The sequence below is a fragment of the Emys orbicularis genome, chromosome 17 (assembly GCF_028017835.1).
Source record: "Emys orbicularis isolate rEmyOrb1 chromosome 17, rEmyOrb1.hap1, whole genome shotgun sequence".
Lineage (NCBI taxonomy): Eukaryota > Metazoa > Chordata > Testudines > Emydidae > Emys > Emys orbicularis.
This window is the reverse complement of record NC_088699.1, coordinates 25,436,286-25,463,367: the sequence shown is the minus strand read 5'-3', so window position 1 is coordinate 25,463,367 and position 27,082 is coordinate 25,436,286. Positions and strand designations below refer to the sequence as shown.

At 57.2% G+C, this 27,082-nt stretch overlaps 1 protein-coding gene across 1 annotated transcript in view; it reads right to left on the bottom strand.

Annotated features, from left to right (window-relative positions):
• The window catches only part of LIMK1 (LIM domain kinase 1), a 34,580-nt gene extending 16,811 nt beyond the window's left edge, over positions 1-17,769 (bottom strand). Inside the window, exons 1-3 of the mRNA XM_065418340.1 lie at positions 17,712-17,769; positions 14,682-14,778; positions 216-354 (exon numbers count right to left, since the gene is read on the bottom strand). Of these exons, the coding sequence (XP_065274412.1) occupies positions 216-354; positions 14,682-14,778; positions 17,712-17,769 (294 nt within the window). The remainder of the gene's footprint in view (positions 1-215; positions 355-14,681; positions 14,779-17,711) is intronic.
• Between the last annotated feature and the right edge of the window lie 9,313 nt (positions 17,770-27,082).

Genomic DNA, 27,082 nt, shown 5'->3' with positions numbered 1-27,082 from the left:
TGCTTGCCTGCACACTGTGAGAGCATTGATCTCAGTGCCGGTCTGGCTAGGCAGTGCTCCACCGGAGTAAATGACTGCACAGCATCAGGCCTCGCACCCGGGTTGGGCTGACTGCACAGAGCCCTGTGCCCCTCACTTTAAGCTGTTCCTTAGGTGCACCCACATTCAGACTGCTCGCAGAGGGTGACGCCTCTGCTCTGGCGAATGGTACTTACCATGACCAGCCCCTTGGTGATCTGCTCCGAGCAGCCGTGGCACAGCTCCCCGAACCTGGCCCAATAGTCCTTCTTGCAGTAGAGGCGCCCATCCTTCTCATAGTACTGGTGGGACAGCAGGGCCCCGCACTCGCAGCACCTGCAGTAGCAAGAGGGCGGATCACGGATGGTGCCCGTGACCTATCGGGATCCGAACGAGGGCACCATGCAGGTCTGACCCTCCCCCCCGCCCAGCCACAGGAAAGCCACAGTGGGGCTGGGCTGCTCCTGCCGGGCGCTACCTCCCCAAACGGCTGCAGGGCTGGGCTCTGGGCATGGGGGCTGCCCCAGCTAGCGCCCGGCCCTCCACGCTGAGCTGCCCTCCATCCCTCCCGTATGGCCCTGCTGGTCTCTGCTCCTTGTCACCCACCCCAAACTCCCCTCCCTCACACACCTGCACTAGCCACCATGTCACTGCAACCTGGCAGCTGCAGACAGGCAAGCGACCCCCAGCCTCTGTGACCTTACAGACCTCACTCCTCACCCCCTCGCTACCCCACCCCCGGCCCTGCTGCTGTCCCAGTGACTCCAGGGGAATTGCACCAGGCGAGCATTGGGTCCAGCCAGCTTTGCCTGCCCTCCAGCTCAGGCTGCATCCTGCTGGCCTCTCCCAGGCCTGCTCCTTTCCCCTGGGCTGACAGTGACAACGCAGGCGGCTCAAGCTCCCTCCCAGCACAGCAGGAGTTAATGCTCAGCCCCTCCCCCCACTTTCCTGGTCATGTCCCAGATTCACTCAGCCCCTCCCCCCTCCTGGGAGTGCCCCAGGGACATTCAGCCCCTCCCCGCATCATGTAACTGCCTCGAGTGATGCTCAGTCCCTCCCCCATCATGTAACTGCCCCATCCCCATCGTGTAACTGCCCCAGGTTCACTCAGCCCCTCCCCCATCGTGTAACTGCCCCAGTGACCCTCAGCCCCTCCCCCATCACCTAACTACCCTGGTGACACTTAGGCCCCCTCCCCCGCCGTGCAGAGTGAAGAGCAGACTACGTGGATGTGAGTTCAGGGCTGCAGCCTGACAGCGTCTGCGCAATTGGGAAGCTCTTGACCCCTGACCCCACCTGTGTGGGCACCTCTGAGCTGTGCAAGTGCTGGTGGAGAGAGAGAGACTGTCACTCCTCTGGCAGGGGCCTGCCAGCCTCCTGTGGGCTGCTGGGAGAGCCGCCATTCCAGCTCTGGTGCAGAGGTTCACACTCAGGGTATGTCTACACTGCATGTAGACACCCCCTGACTTGGGCTAAGGGGCTGTTTACTTGTGGTAAAGACATTCGAGCTCGGGCTCTGGGATCCTCCCACCTCGCAGGATCCTACAGCCCAGGCCCCGCGTGCCCGGGTCAGTGGGCGCGGACCAGCCGCTGGTGTCTAACTGCAGTGTACACATACCCAGAGTGATCAAAATCACTGCACGTCACTCTGTGCTGCCAGCGCTTCTCCTGGAACCTAGCACCTCTGGGCCAACGGGCAGGCTCCATAATGGAGAGAGAGCCAAAGGCTCCATGGACTACGCTCCACAGGGGATGGCGATGGCTGGCAGACTAGGCTGTGATGGCCGGTGGTTATCAGCACTTACAGCACCACAGCTGCCTGCTGCCTTGGGGAGAGACCTGGTTCTACCGCTCCGGAAAAAGCCATCACCACCCCGCACCCTGTGTGCGGAGAGGCTGCAGCAGCCAGGCCAGGACCCACCCAGGGCCATTTCCTGTCTCTGATCATGGCTATTGCAGAGGGCCCCAGCATGTGGCAAAGCCCGTTCTCTGACCATGAGAGGAGAGCCCTGCTCGCTGTGCGCCCGCCAGCCAGCCGCCAAGGCGCTCGCCAGCCCAGGCACCAGTAGCTAGGTGACTCCCAGCTGCATGGTCCCACACAGACTATTCTCAATATAGTGATGCCCAGGTCATGCTGGCTTCCAGTTCCCTTCTCCTCCATCCCCTGCTCACCCTAGGGAATGAAACAGCTTTTGGGTGTCAGGCCCCAGTCCCAGGATTCCTTGCCACGTGCAGTCTCTATGTCCGTCCCATCCCCCGGCTCACACAGACACCCCCATCTCCAATTCCACCCCTCCCCCCGGCTCACACAGACACCCCCATCTCCAATTCCACCCCACCTCCTGGTTCACACAGACACCCCCATCTCTAATCCCACCCCTCCCCCCAGCTCACACTGACACCCCCATCCTTGCCACGTGCAGTCTCTATGTCCGTCCCATCCCCCGGCTCACACAGACACCCCCCATCTCCAATTGCACCCCTCCCCCCGGCTCACACAGACACCCCCCTCTCCAATTCCACCCCACCCCCCGGTTCACACAGACACCCCCATCTCTAATCCCACCCCTCCCCCCAGCTCACACTGACACCCCATCCTTGCCACGTGCAGTCTCTATGTCCGTCCCATCCCCCGGCTCAAACAGGCACCCCCACCTCCAATTCCACCCCACCCCCTGGTTCACACAGACACCTCCATCTCTAGTTTCATCTCCCCCCCGGCTCACACAGACACCCCCATCTCTAATTCCACCCCTCCCCCCTGTTCACACAGACAGCCCCATTTCTAATACCACCCCTCCCCCCTGTTCACACAGACACCCCCATCTCTAGTTCCATCTCCCGCTCTGGCTCACACTAAAGTGAAATCCCTGCAAGCTGCATGGGCGCTTTTTAAAGACACCATAATAGAGGCCCAACTTCAATGTATACCCCAAATTAAGAAACACAGTAAAAGAACTAAAAAAGAGCCACCGTGGCTTAACAACCATGTAAAAGAAGCAGTGAGAGATAAAAAGACTTCCTTTAAAAAGTGGAAGTCAAATCCTAGTGAGGTAAATAGAAAGGAGCATAAACACTGCCAAATTAAGTGCAAGAATGTAATAAGAAAAGCCAAAGAGGAGTTTGAAGAATGGCTAGCCAAAAACTCCAAAGGTAATAACAAAATGTTTTTTAAGTACATCAGAAGCAGGAAGCCTGCTAAACAACCAGTGGGGCCCCTTGATGATCGAGATACAAAAGGAGCGCTTAAAGATGATAAGGTCATTGCGGAGAAACTAAATGGATTCTTTGCTTCAGTCTTCATGGCTGAGAATGTTAGGGAGATTCCCAAACCTGAGCCGGCTTTTGTAGGTGACAAATCTGAGGAACTGTCACAGATTGAAGTGTCACTAGAGGAGGTTTTGGAATTAATTGATAAATTCAACATTAACAAGTCACCAGGACCAGAGGGCATTCACCCAAGAGTTCTGAAAGAACTCAAATGTGAAGTTGCGGAACTATTAACTAAGGTTTGTAACCTGTCCTTTAAATCGGCTTCTGTACCCAATGACTGGAAGTTAGCTAATGTAACACCAATATTTAAAAAGGGCTCTAGAGGTGATCCCGGCAATTACAGACCGGTAAGTCTAACGTTGGTACCGGGCAAATTAGTCGAAACAACAGTTAAGAATAAAATTGTCAGACACATAGAAAAACATAAACTCTTGAGCAATAGTCAACATGGTTTCTGTAAAGGGAAATCGTGTCTTACTAATCTATTAGAGTTCTTTGAAGGGGTCAACAAACATGTGGACAAGGGGGATCCAGTGGACATAGTGTACTTAGATTTCCAGAAAGCCTTTGACAAGGTCCCTCACCAAAGGCTCTTAAGTAAATTAAGTTGTCAAGGGATAAAAGGGAAGGTCCTTTCATGGATTGAGAACTGGTTAAAAGACCAGGAACAAAGGGTTGGAATTAATGGTAAATTCTCAGAATGGAGAGGGGTAACTAGTGGTGTTCCCCAAGGGTCAGTCCTCGGACCAATCCTATTCAACTTATTCATAAATGATCTGGAGAAAGGGGTAAACAGTGAGGTGGCAAAGTTTGCAGATGATACTAAACTGCTCAAGATAGTTAAGACCAAAGCAGACTGTGATGAACTTCAAAAAGATCTCACAAAACTAAGTGATTGGGCAACAAAATGGCAAATGAAATTTAATGTGGATAAATGTAAAGTAATGCACATTGGAAAAAATAACCCCAACTATACATACAATATGATGGGGGCTAATTTAGCTACAGCAAGTCAGGAAAAAGATCTTGGAGTCATTGTGGATAGTTCTCTGAAGATGTCCACGCAGTATGCAGAGGCGGTCAAAAAAGCAAACAGGATGTTAGGAATCATTAAAAAGGGGATAGAGAATAAGACTGAGAATATATTATTGCCCTTATATAAATCGATGGTACACCCGCATCTCGAATACTGCGTACAGATGTAATCTCCTCATCTCAAAAAAGATATACTGGCACTGGAAAAGGTTCAGAGAAGGGCAACTAAAATGATTAGGGGTTTGGAACGGGTCCCATATGAGGAGAGATTAAAGAGGCTAGGACTCTTCAGCTTGGAAAAGAGGAGACTAAGGGGGGATAGGATAGAGGTATATAAAATCATGAGTGATGTGGAGAAAGTGGATAAGGAAAAGTTATTTACTTATTCCCATAATACAAGAACTAGGGGTCACCAAATGAAATTAATAGGCAGCAGGTTTAAAACAAATACAAGGAAATTCTTCTTCACACAGCGCACAGTCAACTTGTGGAACTCCTTACCTGAGGAGGTTGTGAAGGCTAGGACTATAACAGCGTTTAAAAGAGAACTGGATCAATTCATGGTGGTTAAGTCCATTAATGGCTATTAGCCAGGACGGGTAAGGAATGGTGTCCCTAGCCTCTGTCTGTCAGAGGGTGGAGATGGATGGCAGGAGAGAGATCACTTGATCATTGCCTGTGAGGTCCACTCCCTCTGGGGCACCTGGCATTGGCCACTGTCGGTAGACAGGATACTGGGCTAGATGGACCTTTGGTCTGACCCAGTACGGCCTTTCTTATGTTCTAATTCCACCCCTCCCCCCTGTTCACACAGACACCCCGATCTCTATTTCCACCCCTCCCCCCTTTTCACACAGACATCCCCATCTCTATTTCCACCCCTCCCCCCGGCTCACACAGACACCCCCATCTCTATTTCCACCCCTCCCCCCGGCTCACACAGACCCCCCCATCTCTATTTCCACCCCTCCCCCCGGCTCACACAGACATCCCCATCTCTATTTCCACCCCTCCCCCCGGCTCACACAGACACCCCCATCTCTAATTCCACCCCTCCCTCCGGCTCACGCAGACACCCCCATCTCTATTTCCACTCCTCCCCCCGGCTCACACAGACACCCCCATCTCTATTTCCACCCCTCCCCCCGGCTCACACAGACACCCCCATCTCTATTTCCACCCCTCCCCCCGGCTCACACAGACACCCCATCTCTAATTCTGTCCAGTCTTTGCAGTTCACGTAGCCTCCCCTGGTGTCTAATTGTGGCCGAGCTCTGTAGTTCGGGTGACCACTATTGGTCTCTAATAGCGTCCCAGATTGGCAGCTTGGGTAGCCACTGCTGGTCTCGAATTGTGTCCTATCTGTGTTGCCTGCAGATCCCCCTCAATCCCAGCCTGGCGCCATGGCTGAGGGAGCCCTCCCTCGCAGCTAAGTTCCCAGGTGTGGTAACACTGTGGGGCACTGGGAAGGCACTGGCTGTGTTTGGATCACTACTTGCTCTTGGTTTCTCCTGGTGTGGGGAGAAGAGGAAGCAGCGTCACAGAATCACGTCCTGTTTGCACGCGGGCCGCAATGCAGCAATGGATTTGTGCACATCACGTGCTGTCCAGCCACAGCCTGGAACCTGCCCCAGAGGGAAGTGGGGCCAGAGCATGACAGCATCTCTTGTGTTAGCTGTACATGGAGCTGGGAGCCCAGGCTGGTGCACGGGTTTGGCAGTTGGGCCAAGTGATCCACATCTGTGCCATCTCCCCCACCCAATCAGTGCAAATTAGCTGCAGAGTAAGGGGGGTGAATGGTTGAGTTACCTCTGACGACTCTTGGGCCCAGTCCAGACTAGGAACGTACGTGGGTTTAGCTACAGATGGGGTGTCTGTGTGAGTCATGGGGGTGGAGTGAGCAGGTGCTGGAGGAGAAGGGAACTGGATAGCAGTCTTGTGACCCCATTGGCCAGGAAGCCACCCCCCCAAGAGCCGCAGCTGTGCGAGCGAAACACTGGGGTAGACAGCACTCACTGGACGGAAGAATTCTTCTGTCAACCTAGCCGCTGCCTCTCCGGGCGGCGGAATGCCTGCACTGCCGGGAGAACTCCTCCTAGCCCCATAGGTCGCGGCTTCACTGAAGCGCTACAGCTGTGCCGCTGCAGCATTGGCAGTGCAGACGCCCTCGCCGTGCCTTGCTGTAGCTGTATGGCGCACGGATGGAACTTGTAAGGTACCAATGCCTGCGAACTGGATGGTAACACACTGTGAATCTCAGGGGTGACTGAACCTGGTGACAGTCTGAACAAAAAGAGCCTTCAATCATGCTTGTAGCTGTTTCCATGGCTTCACGCTGACTCAACCGACATTCCAGGCTTCAGAGTAACACACAGACAGGTAATAGGCCTGGAATCTCAGGCCTGGGCTACACTAGGAATTTACATCCGTGTAGCTACGTCTCTCAGGGGTGTGAAAATATCCACACCCCCGAGAGACACAGTCATACCACCTGAGCCGGGTATAGACAGCGTTAGGTAGACAGCAGAATTCTTCCATGGACCTAGCTACTGCCTCTCAGGGAGGTGGATTATCTACGCCTACGGCAAAATCCCTCCCGTCAGCGTAGGGAGTGTCTACCCTGAAGCTCTGCAGCTGCACCGCTCTAGCGTTTTAAGAGTAGACATACGCGTACTCGCTTTGTGGCGCAGTAGCAGCTAGGGCCCCAGTCAGGGATCAAGGCCTCGCTGCGCTAGGCACTGTACAAAGAGTCCCTGGCTGGTTCTCATCATTCACACTGCAGCACAGATCTGCCTGGCTCAGACTGTGCTCAGCACGCCGTACAAGATGCATTAAAGAATGAGTTCCATGAGCAGCACTGTCCTTCCCGTTGTCTGGGCCGTCCATCCTGCAGATGTGCCCCCCCCCCTCCCCGGCAATGTGTCCTTCGGCCTGGCACAGCAGCTCTGACTCACGCTGCAGGACCCTTTGCTCCCCATGAACCCCCTGTCCCGGTGGGGAGGCCCCAGCTCTCCATGTCCCCCCTTGGGAGCCTGGCAGCCCGCTGCTAGCAGGTGCTGGGCTCGCTGCAGAGCTAGTCCCTACAGCCAGGGTGGGACTGCACAGCACGCATGAACAGTGCAAGTCACGACAGCTCCAGATGTATCATGCTGGAACTCGGGCTCTGGCAGGACACTGCTGTGGGGAAGCTCACAGCATGGGAAGATCACTTTGTATATACCTGGTAGGGAAGAGGCATGCAGAAAAGTGGGGAGCATGTGGCTGGGAGAATGCAGACTGTTCATGAGAGCTGTGAGGGGTAAGGATCATGGGGTATGGAGAGAGGTGGGCTGGAGTTGGGGCATTGGAGTGTCAGTGTAACGCTGGAGTGGGGGGGCAGTATGGAGAGTGAGGGGCAGGGGTTGTGGGCTAGAGTGGGGGGTATCGGTGTGGGACTGGAGTTTGGGGGTGTGGCCATGGAGAGTGAGGGGTGGGGGTCGGGCTGTCAGTGTGGGGATGGAGGGTAGGGTCAGGCATTGGGCTGCGGGTGTCAGTGTGGGGATAGAGGTTGTGGGATGTTGGTGTGGGGCTGGAATTGGGGGTAGGGAATGGAGAATGAGGGGCGGGAGTGCTGGGGATGTTGGTGTGGGGCTGGAGGGTGGGGATGGAGACTGAGAAGTGGTGGGGCTGGGGCTGTTGGGGCGGGGCTGGAGGGGGCGGGGCTGGAGAGAGAGCAGTGGGGCTCGGGGTGTTGGTGTGGGGCTGGAGGGGGGTGGAGATGGAGAGTGAGGAGTGGTGGGGGTGGGGCTCTAGTGGGGTGTGGGGTATGGAGAATGGGCGCTGGGGTGGTCAGTGTGGGGCTGGAGGGGGTGGGGCTGGAGGGGGGGCAGGAGGGCTGAGGCTGTCAGTGTGGGGCTGGAGGAGGGTGGGTATAGGGGGGACGGGAGGGCTGGGGCTGTCAGTGTGAGGCTGGAGGGATGGAGAGTGAGGAGCAGTGGGGCTGGAGGAGGGCGGGGTTGGAGGGGGGTGGGAGGGCTGGGGGTGTCAGTGTGAGGCTCAAGGGGGGGTAGGATGGAGAGTGAGGATCAGGGGGTGTAAGTGGAGGGTGGTGCTGGAGAGTGAGGAGCAGTGGGCCTGGGGCGTTGGTGTGGTGCTGGAGGCATGGTGAGAATGGAAAGGGAGGGGCGGTGAGGGTGGGGCTGTCGGTGTGGGGCTGGAGGGGGAGCGGGGATGTAGAATGAGGAGTGGTGGGGGTAGGGCTCTAGTGGGGGTTGCGGTATGGAGAATGGGGGCCTTGGGCTGTCAGTGTGGGGCTGGAGGGGGGGTGGGGATGGAGACTGAGGAGTGGTGGGGCTGGGGGTGTCGGTGTGGGGCTGGAAGGGGGCGGAGATGGAGAGTGAGGAGTGGTGGTGGTGGGGCTGTCGGTGTGGGGCTGGAGGGTGGCGGGAATGGAGACGTAGGAGCGGTGGGGGTGGGGCTGTCGGAGGCAGGGCTGGAGAAGGGCGTGGGAATGGAGGGGGGCGGGAGGGCTGGGGCTGTCGCTGAGGGGCTGGAGGGAGGCAGGGATGGAAAGTGAGGAGTGGTGGGGTGGGGCTCTAGTGGAGTGTGGGGTATGGAGAATGGTGGCTGGGGTGGTTGGTGTGAGGCTGGAGGGAGGGTGAGGATGGAGAGTGAGGGGCAGGGGGCTGGGGCTCTAGTAAGAGGTGGGGTATGGAGAAGTGGGGCTGGAGGGGGGACAGGAATGGAGATTGAGGAGCAGTGGGGCTCTGGGGGGCAGGGATGGAAAGAGAGGAGCAGTGGGGCTGAGGCTGTAGGTTTGAGGCTGGAAGGGGGGCGGGGATGCAGAATGAGGAGCGGTGGGGCTGGGGCTGTTGGTGTGGGGCTGGAGGGGGGATGCAGAGTGAGGAGCGGTGGGGGTGGGGCTGGAGGTGTGGGGCTGGAGGGGGGATGCAGAGTGAGGAGCGGTGGGGGTGGGGCTGTAGGTGGGGATGCAGAGTGAGGAGCGGTGGGGGTGGGGTTGGAGGTGTGGGGCTGGAGGGGGGATGTAGAGTGAGGAGCGGTGGGGCTGGGAGTGTGGGGCTGGAGGGGGGCGGGGATGCAGAGTGAGGAGCGGTGGGGGTGCGGCTGGAGGTGTGGGGCTGGAGGGGGGATGCAGAGTGAGGAGCGGTGGGGCTGGAGGGGGGCGGAGATGCAGAGTGAGGAGCGGTGGGGGTGGGGCTGGAGGTGTGGGGCTGGAGGGGGGATGCAGAGTGAGGAGCGGAGGGGGTGGGGCTGTAGGTGTGGGGCTGGAGGGGGGATGCAGAGTGAGGAGCGGTGGGGGTGGGGCTGTAGCTGTGGGGCTGGAGGGGGGATGTAGAGTGAGGAGCGGTGGGGCTGGGAGTGTGGGGCTGGAGGGGGGCGGGGATGCAGAGTGAGGAGCGGTGGGGGTGGGGCTGGAGGTGTGGGGCTGGAGGGGGGATGCAGAGTGAGGAGCGGTGGGGCTGGAGGGGGGCGGAGATGCAGAGTGAGGAGCGGTGGGGGTGGGGCTGGAGGTGTGGGGCTGGAGGGGGGATGCAGAGTGAGGAGCGGAGGGGGTGGGGCTGTAGGTGTGGGGCTGGAGGGGGGATGCAGAGTGAGGAGCGGTGGGGGTGGGGCTGTAGGTGGGGATGCAGAGTGAGGAGCAGTGGGGGTGGGGCTGTAGGTATGGGGCTGGAGGGGGGATGCAGAGTGAGGAGCAGTGGGGGTGGGGCTGTTGGTGTGGGGGTGGAGGGGGGATGCAGAGTGAGGAGCGGTGGGGCTGGGAGTGTGGGGCTGCAGGGGGGCGGGGATGCAGAGTGAGGAGCGGTGGGGGTGGGGCTGGAGGGGGGATGCAGAGTGAGGAGCGGTAGGGCTGGAGGGGGGGGATGCAGAGTGAGGAGCGGTGGGGGTGGGGTTGTGCTTCTGCAGCCCCCTCCCCCTTTCTCCCCGCTCGGCAGCACGTGGGTCGCATGTCAATCGCGATGATGTCATTCCCTGGCAGCCCCATTACGTCACCCCGGCAGGGAATCTGCCCTCCGATTGCTTGAGTCAAACTCTCCCGGGAGGGCGCTGACCAATGAGGACGCGCGTCCGGGCGCAACCCAGCTGCGTTAACCTTCGCAGTGCTGGTGTGGGAGCGCCCCTGCTCTCACCCAACCCTGTAGCACCCTGCGGGTGGGCCACGCTCTCGCCACCCTTCCTGGCCCTGGGCCTGCCAGGAGGGTGTGCAGCCGGGCGCCCTGCACAGGTGGACCTGGTGCAGCAGCGTTCTGGGTGCCCTGTGTTCCCCCTGCACCCTGGCTAGGACCACGGACCCTGACAGGCTCCTGACTGGGGCTTGTGCGCTCATACACTCGTGCATGCACAGACAGCTGCACACGTGTGCGCTCAGACATATAGCACCAGTGCACACGCACATTGTACAGATCTAAATAGGAGAACCCCACTTGCTAGGCTGCAGGAAGTTCCATAGGAAGAGATGGACCTTTGGGGTTGATCCGTGATCCTGGGAGGGGTGCAGTGGCTGGGTCGCTGAACATGGCACCCTCTCGCCATGCTGCGTGGGCTCTCTCAGCCTTGCAGGAGAGGGAGGTGCAAAGACCTTTGCTCTAGCCCCTGTGCCGCTCTGCCGGAGGGAGCAGCGATGGTGAACGCCCAGGGCATGTCCCCTAGCCCTGCTCAGAGCAGGCAAACCCACCTGCCTTTGATCTACCCTGGCACTCCCACTGGCAGGGTGCAGTGTCCACTTGGCCCAAGTCAGATCCAGAGTAAGAATCCAGCTCACTCACCTGACTCCCCAACCCTTGCTCAATCCAACAGACCCCAGCATCCCTCCCCCACCCATATAAATCACTTCCTCTCATGGTGTCTCAGGTTCCCCATCTGATAAAGGGGATAACGACACACACACCCAGATGGCTGGTAAAGCTGCCAACTTTGGAGCAGAGGGGTTTTCAGTTCCTCGGTGCTGGGTAGAGGTGGGGGGGGATATTTCACACAAAAAGCAGCCAGACTTTTTACCAAGTGCATAACAAGGTACCAAATGCTGCAACGCACAGAAGGTTCCTCTAGTCACCGAAAGTCAATTCCCTCCAGCCTGGGGGAGGAAAATTCCATCTCCAGCCGCAGCCCCCAGAAGGTTATCAGAATCTCACCATCACCCCCACCCTGCTCAGCTCCTCCACCTCCCACAGCTGGTCTGGCCTCAGCTGCCTGCTAACTGGGCGAGTGTAGGAGAAGCAGTGAGCAGGCTGTGTGAGGAGAGATATGTGGGGGGTAGCTGCATAGGCTAAAGGGCTGGGGGGAGGGAAGGGGACATTTCCTGCCACGGTTTCTATTTCCTTGGCAGTATGTCTCCAGGCACACTCCTTTTCCTTGGGATTGCCTCCTTCCCTCTATCCATGTCTTGGGCTGGGACCCCAGGGTGCTGCCGGACTCCATCGCAAACCGTCCCACACCGTGTCCCCAAGCCCATGGTGATGCGGTGCCCCTAGCCACGGCAGAGGCTCAGGTGCGAGCCAGAGCAGCCCCACACACTTACTTGGCTCCAGCACTCAGGAAGCGGCTCTTCTTGAGCACAGCAGTCAGCATCCTCCGAACCAGAATGAGTCTGGGGCCGTGCGGCCCGCGCCTCAGTGAGCGGCACTCACTGCCCCTGCTGGGATGGTGGGGCCCTGCACTCAGCCGTGGGGGCGCCTCCCCCAGCTGGCCAGGGAGGCCCTGCACACACTTCTGTGGCTTCTAATTCCTACAGACACTTCAAAGAGCTGGAAGCATTAAGTGAGAGGGGGAGGAGGGACCAGGAACCCATGACATCATCCCCTCCTCCCCAGCCTTCTCCCCACAGCTCTGGCCTCAGTGACTCAGGGAGAGACACTTGCTCTCACTTCCCCCCACCCCCAGACCGCAGCCAGCAGCCTGAGGAGGAAAGGAAACCAGAGTTGTAATCACACAGGGACGGCGCTTCCTCAGTGACAGCCAGCAGCCTGCCCTGCATCGGCCATTGCTGCGCCTCCCCTGGGCTGGCTCCTCATGAGGACTCACAGGCCTCCCCTCTCTCGGGCTGTGCAATGGCACTGCTGGCACACTCCTGCAAACACAACACCAGCCAACCCACTGGCACCCCCACTGTTCCATGCATAACATCAGCACTGACGTGTGCAGCTTCACTGTCCAAATGGACATGGCCCTGTTGCCACCCGTACACGCCCTCCCACATCTCTGCTCCCATTTGCAACAGCACTGTGCATGCACATGCCCTGCCTTCCAGCATCACAGCTCACCCCCGCCCACAAACTCACGGTGTCCCTGCCAGCGCACCCAACCCCATTCGCGCATCCCTGCAGACGCATGCACACCCTCTGGCATGCAGCTGCACAAGTGCACACCTGCCAAGTGCAGAGAGCCCTGGGGCAGGTCCCAGTGTGTGCACTCCTAGGGAACTGGGCTTTCCCAGCTCCAAAGAGCCCTGCTGTGCTGCACTAGCACTGGTGCTCGCACGATTCAGTGGCTGGCTGCGCTGCTGTCAACAAAGCTCCAGTGCAGCTGCCAGCATTAACCACTGTGCTGTCTAACCCTGCTCACAGGGGGCACCATCACAGTGCCAGCACAAGGAGGGCACCATCACGACTTCCACCCCCAACCACCTGCCCCCTCCCATGCCCCCCATCAGACTGAAGAAGAAACACCTGCCGACCCCCTTGCCTGGGCAGAGGGGGCTTGGCTCTGTCCTGGCCCCAGTAAGCCTAGCAGACTGCCCCCCACTCTGGGGACTCCAGCGCACAGGATGCGATGCACAATCCACCCCTCCCCTCCGTGGCTCAGGCTTAGCAGGCACACAGGCTAATGAGGAGCAGATGGCCCCGTTCACATGCTCTCCAGCTGCTGCTGCTATTAATGGCTGCCCAGTTGCAGTAGCGCATGGGGCTGTGGAGTGCAGGGAGCAGCCCAACTTCCCACAGAATCTGGGTCGCTCCCAGACAGACTTCTGAATGACACCACTGTGCCCCAGGGACAGGCCAAGGGGTCAGCTTGTTCTGCGTTTGTACAGCACCTAGCACAATGGGGTCCTGGGCCATCTCAGGCTGCTAGGTGCTCCAGTAACACAAACAGTAATAATAATGATGAAGGGTGCCATCCTCACACTGCCCCACAGAGCCCCCTGCTGGGAGGTGCCAGGGCATAAATAGCTGGGAGCTCCCCCACAGCCAGCACTCCTGCCCCACTCCCTATAGCGCCCCTGCTGGGAGAGGCTGGGACTGCAGTAGAATAGCAGGGAGATCCCTTGAAGCAAGCGTTGGCACACAGCGTTCCAGTAAGGTTTGGGTGGGTCGAGCTGAAGGCAGGTTGCAACAAGAATGCCAGGGAGCTGGGCACTCCCATTCTCCCAGGCTAGGGACACACTCTATGCTGCGTGCCAGGGGTCCGAGCCCTCCCTGTGGAATGACATTTATTTGTGCTGCAACCACAGACGTGAGGGGGCAGCACACCTGTGTGGTACTGAAGGGCAGGCCCTCTGAGAGCCTGCAGGCTCCCAGTGACATGCTCACACTCCGGCAGCCGCTTCACCCCAGCTGGGATCCAGCTGCAGCAGCAAACGCCCCTTCACCCCGGCTGGCCTGTCCGAAAACCTGGCATGCCTGGGGCACCTGGCTGGGAGGGCAGCCCTCTCTGATTGAGTGCTGGAGAGGCTTCAAGCCCCGCTCAGTGCACAGGGCTCCCACCTGTGGCTAGGCCACAGGGCAGTCTGGGTGACATGGCCAGTGCTGAGGGCTGGGAAGAAGCCTGCAGAGCAGGTGCTGAGGGGAGAGAGGAGCCCAGGGAAGCAAGCAAGAAACCAAAGCAGACTGCAAGGGTCACAGGCTGCTAGGGCCCCAGAGCTCCATCCCCAGCCTGGCTCTGCAGGGCTGTGGGGAGAACTGCAGCCCATCCTGGGAATGCCCCACCCCAAGTCTAATGGCTGGCTGGAACCAGGGCTAAGGACCCAGGGAGTTGTGTGCCAGAGGGGCATTGCAGGTGTGTGTGTTTGTATATCTGTGCAGGACATGGACTCTGTGTGTGTGTGTGTGTGTGTGTATCTGTGCAGGACATGGACTCTGTGTGTGTGTGTGTATGTGTATCTGTGCAGGACATGGACTCTGTGTGTGTGTCTGTGCAGGACGTGTGTGTGTGTGTGCAGGACATGGACTGTGTGTGTGTGTATCTGTGCAGGACAGTGTGTGTGTGTGTGTGTGTGTGTGTGTGTACACACATGCAGCCACCTTGACCGGGAGGTGACACCAGTGTCTGTCCTTAGACTTTTAGCCTTGGCCAGGCGTGGCAGGCCCAGCGCTGGGAAGCGCAGGCCGGAGAGCTCCATGCCTGCCCCGCGTGGCTCCTACCTGAAGCAGTCGGCATGCCAGTCAGCATTCAGGGCCTGGAGGTATTGCCCATCGTAGATACTGTGGCCACAGCTCGCACATACAGGCAGGTCGCTTCCTGCAGGGCACAGAAGAGGCACAGGCTGTCGCACCCCCATGCGAGGGCACAGCCAGCCCCGGCAGAGCCAGTCTGGCTCGGGGAGCCCTGAGGGCCCTTCTCCCGTGGAAGCCCAGCACCTAATTTCACCTGCCTGCATTGAGGCAACTATGGAGAGAGACATGCATAGCAGTGGGAGCTGGTGGTAAAGGGGCAGGACAGGGCAGCAGGACTCCTGACTTGGGGGGACATAGAACATCCCCGCCCTGCTCGGTGCCTCAGTTTCCCCAATCAATGAAAGGGGAATGTGACGTAGCGACTGCCTGGCAGGCTATGCAGGATACGGCGAGCCTTGGTGGAATGGCACTGGAAACGGGCACACAATTAGACCCACAGGCCCCTGTGCCAGGAGCACCAAAACTGCTACAGAGCAGGAACAACTAGGCCGGGCACATCCCCCCTCACACCTGAGAGCCCCCAGCCCGCCCACCACTGGGACCCATCCCCTTCCTCACAGGGCCTGCACTGACCCTCCCCCACTCCCACCTGCCCAACACCAGGACCCACAGTAACTCTGAGCCTCCTCCCCCCATCACATGGACTCGCACTGACACTCACCCCCGCCACACACCCCACCATCCTGTCACTGCAACACCTACTGACCCTGACTCCCCTCCCACACTGGAACTGCAGTGACCCTGACCCCTCCCCCCACTGGGACCTGCATGGACTCTGATCCCCATCCCCCAGACCCACACAGGCTCTGACCCCCCATCCCCCACTGGGACCCACATTGACCCTGGCCTCTGGCCCGGGGGAGGCGCAGCACAAGCCAGGCACGGCCGTGCTCTCCCAGTCGCTGCTCTGTGCTCCCCACTCACCTTGCCTGTACTTATTGATCCCCTGCTGGTTTCTAGAACAGGGGCTGGGGCCCCACACCAGCCACAGCCAGAGCTGCCCCCTCCAGTGCCCATGGCCTGTGCTGGCAGGGCAGAGCAGGGCTGGGACAGAGTCACATCGGGGCTCAGGCGGGGGCATGGTGAAAGGCACTGGGCGCCTGGTGTCTGGCAGGGGTCAGGACTGTGGCCTGGGCCAGCTTGGGGCCCTGGGGAGCGGTGGGCTTCCTGGCGGTGCCAGCACTGCCTTGCGTCCCCATGACTGCTGCTCGGTCTCCTCTGATTGGCAGGTGCAGGGGCAGGAAGAGCAAGTCCAGAGCTCAGGGGAGAAAGCAGTGGAGGCCGCTGGTTTGGGGAAGGTGGGGGTGGGGAGCCCTGCTAGCCCTGAGGGGTGAGGGAAGGTTGTGAGGAAGATGCTGTGAGGCAGGTGACTAGCTGTGGAGGGGAAGAGCAAAGTGCATGAGGGGGAAGGAAGGAGGAGGTGAGGATAGGATGAGGCATGGGGGGTGAGGAGGGTGAAAGGAGGACCTGGGCAGCGAGGAATGTGGGGGAGGGGAGGACCAGATAAGGGGGTAAAGGACGAGATATGGAGGGGGGAGAAGAAGGGAGGGAGGGAGGAGATGTGGGGTGACAAGAAGATGGGGGGCAGGTCAGCAGGCTGAGTATGCAGGGTGTTAGTGGGCGCAGGGGGGCCCGCTGCCCATGGTGAGCCAGGAACCGCTCCCCAGCTGTCAGGAGAGAGGGCCCCGGCGTGGGGGCAGTGGAGGCCCACAGGACTGAGTCCTGGAAGGGCGCAGGGAGCCCGGCTCTGTGGGGGGTGGAAGCAGAATGGCTTGAAAGCGGAGCTGCGGGTGGCAGTAAGGTGATAGGCTGCATGGAGAGGGGCCATGCGCTGGTGTGGGAGGCAGGGCAGCCAGGACAAGAGGGAGCCGTTAACCACCAGGATCATCTAGGCCAGGCCAGGGTCTGCTCCCTTCCTGCTTTGGGAGCCAGGCCCCCAGCTCACAGGGGGAAAGGAGCCAAGGGGCTGTGACAGGCCACGCACTGAAATGATGAACCCCCAGCAGCCAGGGAACAGCTGGCAAACGGCATCACAAGGGGCTGGGAGTAGGGTGACCAGATGCCCCGATTTTATAGGGACAGTCCTGATATTTAGGGCTTTGTGTTATATAGGTGCCTATTACCCCCCACCTGCGTCCCAATTTTTCACACTTGCTGTCTGGTCAGCCTAGCTGGGAGTTGGGAGCAAGGGACCTTTGATGGGAGGGTTTAGGTGACCCCCAGAGGGCCAGAGAAAGACCACTGATGCCCCTGAGAATAGAAGCAGGGATGTAGAAAGCTCCTGCCCAGCATGTGCCTCCTGGCATGGGGGAGGGCTCAGGCGCCAGGGTTACTAGCCCCTGTGCTGGAGGATGGGAACCCCAAGCCAGGGAGAGATCAGGGGTGAGAGCCTCACTGCAGGACTGAGGGGGCAGCTTCTGGGGCCCTGGCCTGAAGGGAGCAGGGCTGAGGGGCTCCTCGTGGCCATGGGCTGCTGGCTCTTCGCCCTCTAGCCCAGGGCGAAGAGCTGGCCACCAGCTGCCCCCTGAGGGCTGCCTGCCTGCAGTGGGGCAGGAGGCCGGAAGCCTCCCCTGTATCACAAAGGGCCCACCTGGCCGGGAGCGGGGGCACGGTACACCAAGTCGCGTCAGTGGGAGCCCCCTCTGCACCTGCCCAGCGACGTGTCAGAGCCTGGGCTGCCCGCCCGTCCACACCCACTGCACCAGGGGAAGCGATTCGCTCAAGGTCACAGCGAGCCCCTGCGGGCTGCGAACGGGACCCAGGAGTTCGGGCTCCCGGGAGCCCCTGCGCCAAGCGCTGGCCCAGGCTTCCTCCCTGCGGGGGAGCGCTGGGCGCGCCGGCAGCCCCCGGCCGGGCTGGGCACGCGGCAGCGGCTGGGAGAGGAGCCCGGGCGGGGGGATGAGAGAAGGCTCCCGGCCGCCCGGGGCTGTCCCTGCCCGGCAGCCGGGGCTCCCGCATCTGCAGAGGCAGCGCAGTGGCCCCAGCCCAGGTACGAACCTTCGTCCTCTCCCATAGGCTCGTCCCTCCAGGTGCAGCAGAGGAGCATCAACCTCATCCACGCCGCCGGCTGGCCCTGGGCACGACCCGCGGCGCCAGGCTCCGCCGCCTGCTCCGGCTCGGGGCGCGTCTGGCTCGCAGGCAGCGAAAGGGGCAGGGCGGCGATGGATGCTCAGCGGGAGAACAGGGGCTGGCCGACCGCACAGCATCCCTGGGAAAACAGGAGCGAGAGCCGCCGCCGCGCCCCCAGCCCTGCAGGCGGGGGAGGTGGGCAGGAGCGAGGGCAGCAGGGAGCCAGGCAGGGCAGAGTCCTGTGAATCCCAGTGCAGCCGCCTCCCTCCCATTAACCCTTAGACAGTCCGGCCCAGCTCCTGGCGCTCCCAGCCGCAGTGACACTGAGCAGGGATCCCCCTCGAGGGGGGGCTCTGTGCGGCTGGAAGGCTTGTCAGAAGCTGGTCCAGTAACAGATAGACCCCGGGACCCACAGCTACAGCAGCAGGGCCGGCTAGTGTGGGGCTGGGTCCCCCCATTGTCACTGACTGCGTGACCCTTGGTGAGTTGTTCCAGTGGTTGATTACCCTCACAGGTACACATTTACCCCTCGTTTCCAGTCTGAATTTGGATCCGGTTACACTTTTCTCTGCTACATTGAAGAGCCCATTATTAAATATTGGTTCCCCATGTAGGTGCTCACAGACTGTAATCGAGTCGCCCCTTATGTTAAATAGATCAAGCTGCTTGAGTCTCTCACTGTAAGGCAGGTTTTCTAATCTTTTAATCATTCTCATGGCTCTTCCCTGAACCCGCTCCATTTATCAACATTCTTTTTGACCTGTGGACACCAGAACTGGACTCCCGTGGATTCCAGCAGTATCAAATACAGAGGTGAAATCCTCTCTCTGCTCCTACTTGTGATTCCTGTTTAAACATCCAAACATCACATTAGCCCTTTAGGCCACAGCGTAGCACTGAGCGCTCATGTTCAGCAGATTATCCACCATGACTCCCAAGTCCTTTTCAGAGTCTCTGCTTCGCAGGCTGGAGCCCACCCCGATGGTATGTCTGTCATTCTTTGCTCCTAGAGATATACTACCTTTACATTTAGCCATATTCAAATGCACCTAGCTTACCATGTGATCGAGATCGCTCTGTATCAGTGACCTGTCCTCTTTGTTATTTACAACTCCCACAATTTTTGTGTCATCTGCAAAGTTTATCAGCGATGATTTTATGTTCTCTTCCAGGTCATTGATAAAAATGTTAAATAATATAGAGCCAACAACTGATCCCTATGGAACCACACTGGAATCGCACCCGCTCAATGACAATTCCCCGTTTACAGTTACATTTTGAGACAGTTTTTAATCCATTTAATGTGTGCCGTGTTAATTTTATATTGTTCTAGTTTTTTATTCACGTCATGTGGTACCAAGTGAAATGTCTGAAGAAGTCTAAGTATATTATGTGGACATTATTCGTTCATCAAGCAAACTTGTCATCTCATGGGGAGCTGAGGGACAGAAAACTTAAGTGATGGCCTCGGATCACACAGGGAGTTGGTAGCAGGGTAGGGAATTGATCACAGATTGCTGTTCAGGCCTTGGTCACTGGCTTAACCACTGGACCATCCGTTCTCTCTTTATGACCCTCCCTTTTGCTGTAATGCAGGCCATAGAATTTCATGCAGGAATTCCTACATCCATAAGAACAGCCATACTGGGTCAGACCGAAGGTCCATCTAGCCCAGTATCCTGTCTTCCAACAGTGGCCAATGCCAGGTGCTTCAGAGGGAAAGAACAGAACAGGACAATTATTGGGTGATCCCTCCCCTGTTGCCCATTGCCAGCTTCTGGCAAACAGAGGCTAGGGACACCATCCCTGTCCATCCTGGCGAATAGCCATTGATGGACCTATGCTCCCTGAATTTATCTAGTTCTTTTTTGAACCCTGTTATAGTCTTGGTCTTCACAACATCCTCTGGCAAAGTTCCACAGGTTGACTGTGCGTTGTATGAAGAAATACTTCCTTTTGTTTCTTTTAAACCTGCTGCCTGTTAATTTCATTTGCTGACCCCTAGTTCTTGTGTTAAGAGAAGGAGTAAATAACACTTCCTTATTTACTTTCTCCACACCAGCCATGATTTTATAGATCTCTATCATATCCCCCCTTAGTAATTTCTTCTCCAAGCTGAAAAGTCCCAGTCTTATTAATCTCTCCTCATATGGAAGCCGTTCCATACCCCTACTCATTTTTGTTGCCCTTTTCTGTAACTTTTTCAATTCCAATGTATCTTTTCTGAGATGGGGCGATTACATCTGCACACAGTATTCAAGGTGTGGGTGTACCATGGATTGATTTAGAGGCAACATGATATTTTCTGTCTTATTATTAATCCCTTTTTCTTAATTATTCCCAACATTCTGTTAGCTTTTTTGACTGCCGCTGCACATTGAGTGGCTGTTTTCAGAGAATATCCACAGTGACTCCAAGATCTATTTCTTGATGGGTAACAGCTAATTTAGACCCCATCATTTTATATGTAGCCCAATAACTTCTGGTTGAGCTAGAGCGTATCTTCAGACACCCGAGTTTGATTTAATGACTTCAAAGGAGCCCAGCCCCCAACACGCTGAGCTCTTTGGATTGTGGGTGCAGCACCCTTTTGAACGCTCGGGCCAGAGGCTGCAGATGGCCAGCGTTTGAACAGCTCACTCGCTCTCAGCATTGGGTTTGGCAGAGGGCTGCACTGGGCATGCTCACAGGTCAGGTAGAGTCACAGTAAAACACATAGTAAGCCCTGCAGCTCAGGTGCTAAGGGAGCACAGGATATTTGTAGGAATGTGGTTGTAGTGTAACGGAACTCCTGCAAGGCCCAGGGAGTTTGCAAAGAGCTCAGCAGGGATGGGAACCTACAGTACAGTGGGTCACTTGTTACCTAGCAGCTCTGTGTTCTTGGGGAACCAGGGCGCAGTATCCAGCCTGTCTGACTCACGAAAGATGTTCTCCCCCACAGCCTCTGCTTGAACCAAAACCGATCAGAAGAAAGACTTACTGAAAAGGCCGTGGGAGACACAGCTAACCCCCTCAGGACAAGGGTGACAGGATTAAGGAAACCCCCCAGCCTCATTTGCATTGAAGATGGGACAAGGAGGCATCTCCATTAGCATACAGAATGAAGAACAAGTATCAGGAGGTAGCCGTGTTAGTCTGTATCTACAAAAACAACAAGGAGTCTGGTGGCACCTTAAAGACTAACAGATTTATTTGGGCATAAACTTTCGTGGGTAAAAACCTCACTTCTTCGGATGCATAGGCTATGCACCAGACTCCTTGTTTTAGAATGAAGAACAGAGATTCCAAGGCAAGAACCGCACGGAACACTGGGACCAGAAAGGCAGGGAAGCACTGCATGCTGGGGGATCTCTGCTCCAGATGTTAATGAACCCGCCTGCACACACCCAGCTCAGTAGTTATCAAACCAATTCTAGTAATAAACCCTTTATTGGTATCCAAAATAGTGAAGCTGCCTAATTGCATTGTGAGCTCCCTGGAAGGAACACTGCCCATAGCCAGGAATGAGCAGTTCCCATTGTCTAGCCTGAACAACACAACTCTGGGATACTCCCTTGAGCCATCACTTCACCCATACACAAATCGAGTGTTCTCCCTTGAACCATTGGTCTTTCCCTACAAAAACCCCTACCCATGCTCAAGTGTTCTGATGCCTGGATCCAAAATCTGCATCAGTTCCACTGGGACGTCATCTTCTCCTGACTGATCGTGGGGGCTCCGCCTGTCTCCAGCACTCCGGACCCTCAGCTACCACCACCACCTGGGACCCTCGGTTGATTCAAGCTTCAAGGAGTGGTGAGAACCCAGCTCTCTCTCTCTCTAGGTGTAGCCTTCTGACCCTGACTTGTGGAATCAGTTATAGTTTTCTAAACCTGACTTTTATAATCAAATATAAGTTAGATTTAATATTATAACTGTTTTGTTTGTTCAGCTCCCCTATGGTTATTACCTGGCAATAAATAACATTCATGGTTAAGCTGGTTGCTTCTCTCTCTCTCTCCCTCCCCCGCCCTCCCCTCATGGGTGTTTTTTGGCTTCCTCATTCGCTCTGCAGCAACGCTCTTCGCTCTTCGTACCTAAGCTCAAGATCCCTGCAGCGCCCAAAAACCCTGTGGGGTTTGCTCATCAAGTGGGTCACGACCAGAACAATTGTAACATGAACGTGGGGAAAGGGATGTGCTGAACCTGGGACATATGAGGGTGGCAGATTGAAAGTGCTGCTCGACCCAGCCTGCTCAGGCGTACTCTAAGCCAGTGCAGTGCCCATGACATCTGAGGGTGGCAGCTTGGAGGTGCAGCTCGACCCAGCCTACTGAGTCCACGGACATCTAAGGGGTCAGCTTGGGAGTGCTGATTAACCTGGTCCTCTCAGGCACGCTCTGTTCATGTGTATGTGTGTGTTCGTCTGGTTCTGGGGCTGGAAGAACCAGCCCTGGGGAACCTAGGTCCTGCAGGATAGTTCCATTGGGAGGGAACTTGCAGAAGTAGAGCTCTGTATAAGAACACAAGTGACACAAGCAGTACATTGCAACAGAGGGTCCTGTGGCACCTTTAAGACTAACAGAAGTATTGGAGCATAAGCTTTCGTGGGTGAATGCCCACTTCATCAGACTTGCGTCCTGGTGCCACAGGACCCTCTGTTGCTTTTTACAGATTCAGACTAACACAGCTACCCCTCTGTTACTTGACACCAAGCAGTACATTGACATTACAGACCCCCTCCCCAGAAGAGTAACCCTAATAAATGAGCGTACCCCAAAGTAACAGGCAAATCTGGTAACACCCTTGCCAGTGTATCCCTGACTCTCCTCTAACTTGTATGGCCCCCATCTGAGTGCCCTTCACACATTCATGACTTTCTCCTCCCAGAACCCTGGTGAGGTTGGAAGAAGTATTATCCCCATTCTGCAGATAGGGAACTGAAGCACAGAGAGATTATGGACAATTTAGCCACAAATTTTCCAACAGGGCCATTAATTTTGGGGTGTCTCAAATATTAGCTGCCCAGCACCTTGGTGTATCAAGCTGGGCACCCAAAATCAGTGAATCTGGCCTAGGTGGCTTGTGAAAGGTCATCCAAGGAGTCTGTAGCAGACTCAGGACTAAACTCTAGATCTGTGGGTCCCAGGCTAGTGCCCTAAGCACAAATTCCTGGGTTGGGTATAGAAATCTTCCAGCCTTACCCAAAGCCTGGCAGAAGGATAATATTTCCTTCCAGAGCTGAGTTGCTTTCTTTAGACTTTAATGCCTCTGTATTCGCCATAAAGTTACAGCTGTCCAAGGATTACAGATGCTTTTATCCTACTCCGATGGTGATGGAACAGCATTTTCAGTTCCTCAGCAGGCTCCTACAGGAGCTGTTTCAGGAATAGTTGGGTTGGCGTTATCACATACCATGCCCCCACTCTTCTGACTGTGGGCACATTACTTTATTCAGCATAGGTTTAATTATCCCAACAGACATCACGCGGGAGGGTTGGCATTTCTCCTGTGGCGAGAAGTTTGACCAATTCCCTCCGCACCGTGCTCAATAATTTACTCCTGGAGCAACATATTTTTTCCAGTGATTTGGATGAATTCTGTTAATCTTATAATTTAATTGTATTATTCTTTATTTGGCTGTTTGTTTTAACCCTTTTGAAGCAGCAATCTCCCAGCCACCTTTCACAGAGAAGTCTCCTGCCCAAATTTGTTGCCCTTCTCTTTAGCTTTGCCACCCCGGTAACTGGTCCATGCATGTGTGTATGTGGAATGGTCCTTGCCCCTGACAGGTTTCCAGCCTTTCCTCTCCTTTCCCTTCTTCTCCAGCTGCAGGGGGAGCATACGGCACAGAGTGCACACAGGCTGCTGCTTTGGGGTGCATGGGAACCATGGGCATGGCTGGCTCCATGTTTGGGGGCTCACACAGCAGCTGGCTGGAATGGAACTGTATTATACTGTGGCACCTTTAAGACTAACAGATGCATCTGACCAAGTGGGTATTCACCCACGAAAGCTTATGCTCCAATACTTCTGTTAGTCTTAAAGGTGCCACAGGACTCTCTGTTGCTTTTTACAGATCCAGACTAACACGGCTACCCCTCTGATACTTGTATTATACTGTAACTGTATTATACTGGTCAGCCACTAGGTGGGCACCGTGTGTAACATACCTTATTTAAACTAACCTCAGTCATACCTGGCAGACAGGGCCGGCTCTAGGCACCAGCAAAACAAGCTGGCGCTTGGGGCGGCACATTTTTAGGAGCGGCATGGCCGGCGCCAGAATGCCGCCCCTAAAAATGTGCCCCGGCCGCCCTAGCTCACCTCCGCTGCTGCTGCCATGGCGCGCGAAACAGCTGATTTGCGCGCCGCTACTCGCCCTCCCTCCCAGGCTCTCAAACCTGGGGGGCTCAGGGCTGGGGCAGAGGATTAGGGTGCGGGGGGATGAGGGCTCTGGCTGGGGCTGAGGGGTTCATGATGCAGGAGGGGGCTCAGGGCTGGGGCAGAGGATTAGGGTGCGGGGGGATGAGGATTGGGGCTGAGGATGAGGGGTTCCCTCCTGGGAGGGAGGGGGAGAAGGGGAGAAGAGGTCCTGTTGGGGGGTGTGATGAACTGGGACTGTTCTTAATGTGGTCTTTGAATGCTGAGTGGGGAGTGTTGGCTGGGAAGGCAGGGGAGTGTGGCTAGGATGGTCTGCATGGGGGGATGGGGACTGGCCGTGAGGGAGAACCCAGGAAGGGGTTAGAGGCCAGGTGACACCTTTGCCCGGGAAACTGAACAAAGGCTGTGGGAGGGGTCGCTGGAGGGGGAGTTTCAGAGCTGACTGGTGGAATGGCTGGGAGGCAGATGGGGCTCTGACCCCCCAAGGGGCTGTGGTGCCCTGGGACCCCAAGATGCACCTAATTGGGGGGGATTCTGTTGTCTGTGCCTGAAAGACCTGTCTTGGACTGTGTTCCTGTTGTCTAAATAAACCTTCTGCTTTACTGGCTGGCGGAGAGTCATGGTGAATCGCAGGAAGCCGGGGGTGCAGGGTCTTGTGTCCCCACACACTCCGTTACAGGGGGTGACTGTGTCTTTGTAGGACAGGATCCAGGCCCTGCTCCTGTAATGGCCGAGGATTTGAATTTGAATCCAGGGAACCAATTGGCTAAGATGGAAATAGTCAGTGAAAATGCAAATGACCTGGCTGGCAGGAGGGAGGGGCTGCTGGACTCATCATACCTGCCTACCTGTAACCAGACCCCTGGGGCTAAGTGGGTCGCAGAGATGCTCCCCGCCCCCCTGCACACCGGAGAGGGGGCTCACGCTGGCTCTGATGCTATGATGAGAGCAGAGAGCTCGCTGCCTGCCCCCACTGGGACAACAAGGACAGTGCTGAGCATGGTGGGAGCTGAGACCCCAGCTGAGTGGGGGGACACACAGGCAGGGCAGGTCGGCTGCCAACTAGGTTTGCCTGGTCCAGACGTGCTGCTGGGAAGTGATTCCACGGCAGGGAAGGGGCTACCAGGGACTGGGCTCAGGGGGTGTGTGACCCCAGACCCAGCCAGAGAGAGGGAACAGGTCCCACTCCCTTCCCCAGCAGCTGAATTCCAGACCGAGCCGCAGAAGCAGGGGTGGCAGGTTTGTAGAAATTTTGGTGGGGTCCAGAAGCTGCTGCCCCAACTCTGCCCCCCCAAACTCCACCCCCCACCTGCCTAAGGCTCTGGGAGGGAGTTTGGGTGGGGGGAGGAGGTCTGGGGTGCAGGTCCTGGGCTGGGGATTAGGGTGCCGTGGGGGAGTGAGCGATAGAGGGGTGCCAGCCATCGGCCCCTCCCTTCCCAGCAGGGGTGGGGTAAGAAAGCTACTGTGGAGGGGGGGAGAAAAAGGAGAGCCACAGGAGCCACTGGTAAGCAGGGCAATGGGGGAGCCATGGCACGGATGGGGACACAGAGGCCTGGTATGGGGGGAGACGGGGAGTTGCAGGGGGTCCCTGAAACAGAGCGGATGGCAGAGGAGTCCCCAGGGAGCCTGGCGAGGGGTGAAGGGATGCAAGGCTCACCTGGTGCAGGCAATGAGCTCTGCTCACAGACACAATCCCCTAGTTCAGCGTTTCTCAGGTGGGGGCAGGTGTTTCTTGTGGCTACAGCCTCCTGGGCGGTGATGGGGGAGGGAGGACAAAGTAGCAGCCCCTCCCCCAGGGCTGCCAGCGGGGGTTGGGCCCTGCCCCCTCTGGAGAGACAAACGGAGAAGTCGAGAGCCAGTGAGTTCCCCACCTTCCCGGGGGCGGTGGAGTTGGGCTCCAGCCCTGGGTGACAGGGCCCAGGCTCTGGCTGTGGGGCTTACGGCTCCATCCCCCGGCCATGCAGCAGCAGGCTCTGGCCCCGGGCTCACCCTCCACCCCCCCGCCCCATTGCCTCTGGCCCCAGGCTTCTGCGGAGTGGTGACAGGGTCCATCCCCCAGCCGCAGGGCTTCGGGCTCAGGCCCCAGGCTCTAGCTGCAGAGCTGCGGGTTCAGCCCTGTAATCCTGCTGTTGGGCTTTGGGCTCGGGCCTCAGCCATGCAGCAGCAGGTGCCGTCCCCAGCCTCTGCCCTCCTACTGCTCCTGGCCCCCGCTCTCTCCCTACCCACCTCCCCATCCAGGGCTTAATTTGTCCCTGGGCTTGCGGGGGCTGAGGAAGTCTCCTGCTGTGAAAAGTGATACTTGTATGTTAATATCCCTTTTCACAGCAAACTTACTAGCCAGCAAGTCTAAAAAAAAAACGCAACCAAAAAAGCAAGAGCAAAAAAGACAAGAAAGTGCAAAGAATAGCGAGAACTGGGCATTATTAGTATTATTGCATCTGCAAAAGTTAATTAAGTATTTTAGGAAAAACTGTCAGAGCGGCTACCATCAAGTGTTTGTGGCCACACTCTGAGCAGGGGCGGCTCTATGTATTTTGCCGCCCCAAGCACGGCAGTCAGGCAGCCTTCAGTGGCATGCCTGTGGGAGGTCCACCGGTCCCGCGGCTTCGGTGTACCCGCCGTCGAATTGCCGCCGAAACCGCGGGACCAGCGGACCTCCCGCAGGCATGCCGCTGAAGGCTGCCTGACTGCCGCCCTCACAGCAACTGGCACGCCACCCCCCACGGCTTGCCGTCCCAGGCACGCGCTTGCTGCGCTGGTGCCTGGAGCCGCCCCTGACTCTGAGGCCACCAAAAAATTTGTTGTGAGAACCCCTGCCCTAGTTTATCTCCACAATGCGCAGAACCAGCCCCACTCCCACCCCTGGGTAGTGCTGGTGCTTCTGGCTCCTGCATCATGCCCAATGAGCTACCAGGCCCAGGCACTCAGGGTTTCAT